The 8,264-nt window shown below is 34.1% G+C and overlaps 1 protein-coding gene across 1 annotated transcript; it reads right to left on the reverse strand.

Annotated features, from left to right (window-relative positions):
* Positions 1 to 727: 727 nt before the first annotated feature.
* LOC149176172 (ethylene-responsive transcription factor ERF039-like) lies at positions 728 to 1,650 on the reverse strand. The gene has a single exon (XM_089423044.1). It carries the CDS (start codon positions 1,580 to 1,582, stop codon positions 923 to 925), a length of 660 nt encoding a protein of 219 aa, XP_089279170.1. The 5' UTR covers positions 1,583 to 1,650; the 3' UTR covers positions 728 to 922.
* Between the last annotated feature and the right edge of the window lie 6,614 nt (positions 1,651 to 8,264).

An 8,264-nucleotide genomic window follows, 5' to 3' on the forward strand; every position in this document is an offset into this window, starting at 1 on the left:
GGTCCACAAACACCAATATGGTTTATACTGATTCTTTCATATTTTATTTCTATGATAAAAAAGAAGTGAAAGATGTGCACTATAGTTTTGCTGACTTAACAAGTCATGAAGGTTGGTAGTGCGGCAAATGTTTTGAAAATAAGGGTCGGACCCTCCAAGAGAGTTTTTTTTTATCTTCAACTCTCTTAGGATCTCAAAAGGGGCAAATTCTTTCATCCAAAAGTATTTTGGGAATAAACCAACCCCCTTTGACTTTGAAGCTGATGAGACTTAGTTCTTATCTTTGCAATGTTCATTTCACTAATTATTAATAAATTTATTAACAATAATTTAGTGGCTTTTATATAATACAAAATATTTTTAAAATTAAAAGAATATTTTATACTTTTTGATGAAATGTTATAATACAATTTTATTATTTATTTTTTATATTGTTATTTAAAAAAATTAGAAAACATTGTGGCATATATCCAAAATATTGTGAAGTAGAATAAGGAGTTGTCTATAGTGCGATTTTTTGGACTTTCCGGTCTCTAGAAGAATTTGAGGTGAAATCTTGATTTGTGGTATTTAAACTAGTTTTTTGACTATATATGGATTTAGCACTATGAAAAATCCCTAACACACTTTGATCAGAAAAACCCACCTAAAAAACTTCCAAAAAATCACACTAAAAATAACTGAGTAAAATAATGCTCAAATCACATATTTTTTAAAATACATTGAAGTTATCGAGGCCCTCCCTACCCAACCATTCCGATGCCTATCCCAGACATAGCCAACTCCGCAATATGTGCGGCATGGGCCCTCAATAAAGAGGTCGTTAGTTCGAAACTCGCCCCTCACTGTAGCGGCATACGAGCAAGCAGCTGAGATTTCAGAACGCGGATATTCCGGATATTCCAGTTCTGTAAGCAATTACTCAAAAGTTCCACAACTCTGTGGGGTCGAGGAAAAGGTTTATGTGTTCCTCCTCCTCATGCTGCTGACAAATACTGTAAATAATTTCCAAGGCCGAGAACTCCTCAATCGATGGCATTCTCTCTAAATTCAGGTTCATGCGCCCTTCATAATTGCCGCCTGATACCTCAAACGGACTTTCCCACAAATCCAACTCCCCTTCCTCTGATATTTGATGACCATCGCTCGACAACTCAGTTTCTGATACCGGATCCGGTCTTGACGGCGATGCGGCCTCGTCCATGGCCTTATTATTAAAATTCTGCAGAGGGGTCGCACTCGAAGGGAATTGATCCAACGCACATTTGGCAGCAGCGAGTTGAATCTGCCGGCGGGAAAGAGAAGACGCAGACGGAATGTCAGGTAGAGAATTGGGTAAATTGAATTTGGCGTTCGGCCCTCTCAGACAATACACTGCGGCGTCGTAGGCGCGGGCGGCCTGCTCGGGCTTTTTGTATGACCCCAGCCATAACTTCTCTCGAGATTTGGGCATTCGAATTTCTGCTACCCAGCTCCCCCACTTTCGCAATCGGATTCCCTTAAATTGGCGGCACTTTTGCCCGCGAACTTCTTCTTCTGGAGTATGGGCATGGTCATCCTCCTCTGGGGAGGATTTCTCCATATTTAGCGGCACACAAGATGCTCAGTAGTGGCAGGGTTCAAAATGGGAGTTAATAGGTTAACACACAGTTAAATGCCTGGCGATGGGTGGACTTAAAAAATGGAAACGAATACATATATATAGGCGATGGAGTGAAACGCTGAAGCGCGTGTCTCTACATTCTGCGGAAGATCTGCCATGACAAAGTGTGGTCTTTACTTCTGGAAAAAAAAAGTGTGGTCTTCACTCGTTTGGGAAGGGTGAGGGTTTTCAGCGCCAGGCCTGAAGATGCCGTGGATTTTGATTTTTGATGTAAAAAGATTTGGTGTGTTATGATTAGACAGCCACGCAATCGCTAGGAATGTACGAAGCTCCAGTAACTCTGTAAAATAATAATAATAATAATATAATCGATGACGAGATTTCATGTTTAATCAGACAGTGAAATCTGAAATTTAAATTATGGATGCTGTCTCTTTTTAAATTATGGATGCTGTCTCTTTCATTCAAGCTTGGTTAAAAAATCTAAGGGATGTTTTCTATATCAATGATGTATTTTTAATAAAATATCATAAGTTAAGAGAATACATTTATTAAATATTAAAATATATATATATATATATATATATTTTAAAATACATAATTATTATAATTAATTAAATAATTGGTAAATATAGATAAATATCATCAAAAACAATTATTTAATATATTTTATATTGTGGAATTTAAAAAATCATAAAAATTAACTAAATTATAACTTTATTTTAAATTATCTTATTATTATTAATTACAAAAAGAATTGTATATAATTTAAATATATATACATTTAAAATAAAAATATGAAACAAGATTTATCTCCACTTTATTATGGAGATTTTTAATGTAAATAGACTTTGCTACAACGCCATGACTTATCAATACCACATGTCCAAAAAGCCATAGGTCACTTCATATGACCATTGTTTATATGACACTTTTTTAATTAATCAATTTAATTAAAAGGACAAAAATGGCATAGCTACTTTGGAGATAAATCTTAACCTTCCTACCATCCACCTAATAATTATTCACAATTAAATTAAAATTATAGAAGCTCTATTCCAAATTAAACACACATATTGACATCAATATCATATATTTTGATTTTATCATTTTTATATATATAATTTTATTATAATAAATTTTTGTGAGAATTTTAAAATAATATTTTAATACACACATACACCAAGATAATAATTTAATTTAATTTATTAAATTTTAAAAATTATTAATTTATTTTCATAAAAGAAAAAATTATGTGGAAGATTTTCAAATGATATTGTGAAAGGATTTTTATTCCATCCAACGTTTTGGGTGGACACTTCATCCATCATTAGAACTAGAAAGTGGAGTGTCCACCAAAACGTTGGACCGATTAAAAATCCAAATAAATAAATGTTTAACTCATAATGCATTGTAACTTACCAAGCTTTAAAAAAATCTTAAAATTTTACTAAATAATAATAATAATAATAATATCATTATTATTATTATTATTATCCACTAAGACCAATGGTCTATTAAACCATACTGGAGAGAAGTGTTCATATATCGCTATAGTTTTGTTGACCTAACAAGTCAAAATGGTTGGTAGTGTGGCAAAGATTTTGAAAATGGAATCAAATGTAAGTAAGAGCCGAGAAATCCAAGAGAAAATGTTTTTCATCTTCAATTCTCTTAGTATTGCAAAGGTGATATACTTTTTTGTCCTAATGTGTTTTGAGAATTAACCAACACCTGGTTTCACTTCGAAGCTCATGAGAATTAGTTCTTATCTTCACAATGTTCATTTTCTTCTTAGCACTGGCAGAAAGATAATTTTGGTTAGCAAGGTTGGCGTTGATCACCTCCTTATAATACCTTATCTTCATTTTTCCATCTAACTCGTTATCATCCCACAAATTATCCTTAAATTTGGAAGTAATAGCATTTTTAATATTATACTTATTCTCCAAGATGATCTCCTCCTTTATCCCCTAATGGTTGAGCCAAGATTGGGCATCCTTATGCCAACCTCGCTTGAGCTGGAGGTGGGGGTTTTGGCTAGAGTTAGTAGAAATTTCGGGAAACATCTTAGATTCCATGTTGTAAAGCTTCTTCTTATACATTAGATACCTAAACATAATCATGCTTTCAATGGGGGAAAGGCTAGCTTCAAACAAGAGGATAGGGTAGGGAGTATTTCCATTAATCTTGAGGTTGTAGGTTATAAATTATTTTTGGATCAATTCAATTTTCCTCAAAGATTCTCTAGATATACAACAACCCCATACCTCATTTCCAAATAAAGGGGAAGAATATCAGACTCATTTCAATCTGACAAGGTACATAGAAATTTTGTTAGAGTGGGGCATAACTGGTGCCAAAGGGAGATGCTACGACTTCTAGTTGGATTTCAGGGAATGTTTTTCTCGTTGCAAAGATCCCAAAGATTGTGCCCCCTTTCGCGAAGACTACTCCAAATGCCTCCACCATGGAAAAAGGTACTCCTAAAGGAATGTTGTGTATAAAGAAAAGCAATGTCAACTAAGTTGCTTGTATGGAAAAGGAGGCAACAGAAGGGAATGAAATTTTAATTCTTTTAAAGAGGAATCACATTTTCAGTGTCTGATTTTAGTTTAAAATTTTATACATTTTTTCATTAGTGCATGCAGTCATGGATTATGATATTTCTTGAGTTTCTTATACCTATTTTTAAACAATGGGACAAGGTGTTTTAGCATGAGTAAACTTAGAAACCATTTTTTTATGTCAATTGAAACATTATAAATAGACTAGTAACATTATGTCATTGAACATTACGGAATGAAGAAATGTTCATTGTGGTTGGAAACTATATATATATATATATATATATATATATATATATATATAACAAGATTCTTAACCATAGATATTTTATATGTTCACTTTATGATAGAAATTATTAACCTATAAATATGTTTCATGACAATTTCATGGTTTCCTAATAATACATGACCAGGAATCCATAGTTCATGTTAAAGACAAAGAAGGCATAATTATTTTTTAGATAAATCTCAACCTTTGATATGTGAATACTACCAAGAATATTTTGTGGAGGTTAAGGAGTTTGCTCAGAGGTCACCTTAAGCAATTAATCTTTGTGATAGGTTGAGGGATACCTCCTCTAGCCTAAGAGCTAGCTTGAGGCCTAAAGCAGAGAGGGTATTATCCCCCAAAGGATACCTTGGGTTAAGTAAGGGTAGACTAGGTGGTTGAGGTAGGTTGTTAAATCCCTCACCATCTATGTTTGATTCCCTGAAATGACATGCTTATCTTGAATTGATTAGGCTCAAGGAGTAGGCGGCCCCAGGGAGTTTTCACTCCGTATGTGGTCAATACAGGACATCTTAACTCTTACTTAGTCATTAGGTCATTATTGTCAAAAAAAATGGATGCCTTAGCACTTTTCTCTTTCATGTAATAGTCTCAAGAAACAATATGAATAAAATCCTAGAATTTTAGCTCAAAAACATGCACCCTATTTTAAACTTGAAATCAACATAATTCCTCACCATGAGCTCATCTACAATACAAATTATGAGTGGAGGTGATTTCTAACACCTCTCCTTCAAATCCTTTATGTAATACCCCTAGTTGGATCCCAATAATAGAAATGTAAATGTATGAATGATGAAATTCCAAGAACAAAACAATGAAATATATAATCTATATTGAATAATAATAATATGCATCACAAGATACAAAGAAAGGAGAATGAAAAACATGGGGGGATATGATTCCACAAGCGAGTAGTGAAAGGAGACTTATGGGGCTCAAAGGGGTGAAGACCAAATAATATTATTCTATTCCTAACCTAAATTATTTTTCTTATGTTATCCTAAGTCATGATGACCTTGGAATTAGTGGGAGAAGTGAGATACATGGAATTTCAAGGAGTGATTTGTTAGAATCATGATTGTCATTACACTAAAACCTGTGGGTGTTAGTAAACAAGCACATCACCAGACTTAATGGATCTTCGAGAGACAGTTAAGAACATGTCATGAAACACTCAGGGAGCACTCAATTATATAATACCCAACAATATTTCCCCCAATGCGAGCTTTGGGTGTTTCAAACTCAGGACCTTTGGCTCTGATACCACTTGTTGGAATCACGATTGCCAATATATCAAAACTCGAAGGTATCAGTAAATGGATGCATAACCGAAGTTAACGGATCTTCAAGAGGTGGTTAAACACATTTCACGAAACACACGAGGGGAGTTAGATTATCCAATGCCCAACACCATGTGGTGAGTTATGAGCATGCAATTATAATTATTGGTTTTTGGTTATTTGTGTAGTCTTTTTACCTGTGATTTTAAGGAAAGCCTTGTCTGGGAGCTAAGCTTCCACTATTGTAAGGAAAATATGGGAAAGGAATCCATAGAGAGAATTATAACCTTGCATGAAGGGATTTATTGACATTAAGAAGAATAGTGACAACTAAAAATCCCTAAAATATCTAGAATAGGGATCTCTTATCTAGTCTATATTGGAGCTTAGAAGGGAATTAGGATAGCCAGAGGGACTAAAATATAGAAAATTGGATCTCATTTATTGGGTTATGTAAGATAAGAGGAAAGAGAACTAGTGGAATTGAGATAGCTATAAGAGTTAACAATCTATCATAGCTAAAAAAATGGTATGTTTGAGAGGATTGGAGGTAGCCATAGGAAGACTTTGTCATTGTGGAATCATAGCTTCATCTTGTGGGAGGTTGATTGTATAAATATTATGTGCAATAGAGAACATGGTTAGGAAGAACATCCTTCATCTATGACCTATTAGTGATTTGGTCCCATAAGATTAGTGTTTATGTTTTATTTATGTAAATGTGGGATTAAAGTTATATGTGTTGTGAACTAGTTTTTATTTTACTGTATGCATAAGCCCACACAATTGTCACTTGGATGCATATAACAAAATAGTGAGGAAAATTATGGCATCATTGCTACATAATATGAATCTCAACCTAGCTAGAAGGTTAAGCGTGGGACAAAAAGGCATTGGAGAAAATCATTGAGTGAAAGGAATGGAATTCTGAAGTTTCCCATTATCCCAACAATGTATAGTGATGTTTGGATATGTTCTAATGTGGCATTAGGAAAAGGTTATGACATTATATTTCTATGGGATAGAATCCAGAGATGCAATATTACAACATTATGGATGCATGGCCAAGAAATTAACTTACAAAGGAAGAAAATTACACATTATAGGTTATAGATCATATGTTTAATAAAATGTCTAGTGAATTTGTCTAGTGAGCTGAGAAATTCATGGGTTTGAAATTTTCCCAGTGATGTAAAAATAGAATTAATACGTTGGCATGAAAGCATCATATGGAAACTAAAGAGATTATAAGTTTGTCTTGCATAATAATTTGCACAATTCCTAAAATTGGAAAAATCCCCAATTCTAGATGAAATCTAATATATATAGAGAGATATATATATAGAGAGAGAGAGAGGGTGGGGGGGGGGGGGGGGGGGGGGGGGGTTCTAATTCAAAGGTGTGAAGAGTATGTACACCTCCATAAACCAGTGTTCAAATTGTTACGTGGAGTTGGGTCCCTTGTCCCACAATCAACACAAAAAGGGGTATCATACACCAATTTGATGTCTCGATTGGATGTGACATTATTATTATTATTATTGAATTTATGGAAAATATTAAAAATATAATGCAGACCCATACTAGTGATGTGGATAGGAAAGATGACATGGAGGTTTTAGGTTGCGCCATGTCGAATTAGGATGTTTGGGTGGTAGCAATAAGGTAGGGTATACATTGGTGAGGAGGTTAGGCCAACCAAAGTGGTTTATAGGGGGCAAGTCAGAGAGTTTTTTTCAAGGAAAATTTTAAGGATGGAAATTTATTTTAAAGTTTAGAAAATTATGTTGGAAATACTGGGGGGGGGTGAATTAGTATTTCATTTTTCTTACAATTTAGTATTAAAACTATTAAACAATAGGATCACATCAAAGGAACACAATATATATATATATATATATGAACAATATATTTATATTACAAGGGAAGCTACAACTTCCAGTTTACCAGCTACAACTCGAAGGGATACAACCCCAAGATATTTACCAACCACTACTAGAAGGATATACAACCCTAGTTTACCAGCATCCACTAAAAGGAGGTAACAACCTCCTAAAGTAAGCTACAACTTCCTTCCCTAACACCATATTTCCACCATATAGAATAAATATAAAAGAAGAAAAAGGACTCTTTAGGCTTCCCTACCAGGGACAATGACCCAATTACAATAGTATTACTATCTCTGTCAATGCATATTCAAATCATGGCCAAAAATATTTGTCCAATTTGTCCAAGTATCACAGAGAGGATCATTCAAAACTGCTTCACAACTCTAGCACTAAAATGTGTCAAGGAAACTCATACCTTCATGTAGCCACTGAACAAGACAATCTTCTCCTTTGATCAAGTCATCAAACTCATACCTTCAATAAAACCTTAAATAAATTTCAAGCATGGTATTAGAATGATAGAATATAAACTTCCAATCCTCCCTCAATTAAGCCTTCAACAACTCTTAGATCAAATCATGGAAGTGCATCATGCTAGGGACAAAAACTGCTTCAGATCGTTGCCTTAGATAC

Source organism: Pinus tabuliformis, chromosome 4_1, assembly GCF_031772625.1.
Source record: "Pinus tabuliformis cultivar Carrire ecotype Pingquan chromosome 4_1, CPIR1, whole genome shotgun sequence".
Classification (NCBI taxonomy): domain Eukaryota; kingdom Viridiplantae; phylum Streptophyta; class Pinopsida; order Pinales; family Pinaceae; genus Pinus; species Pinus tabuliformis.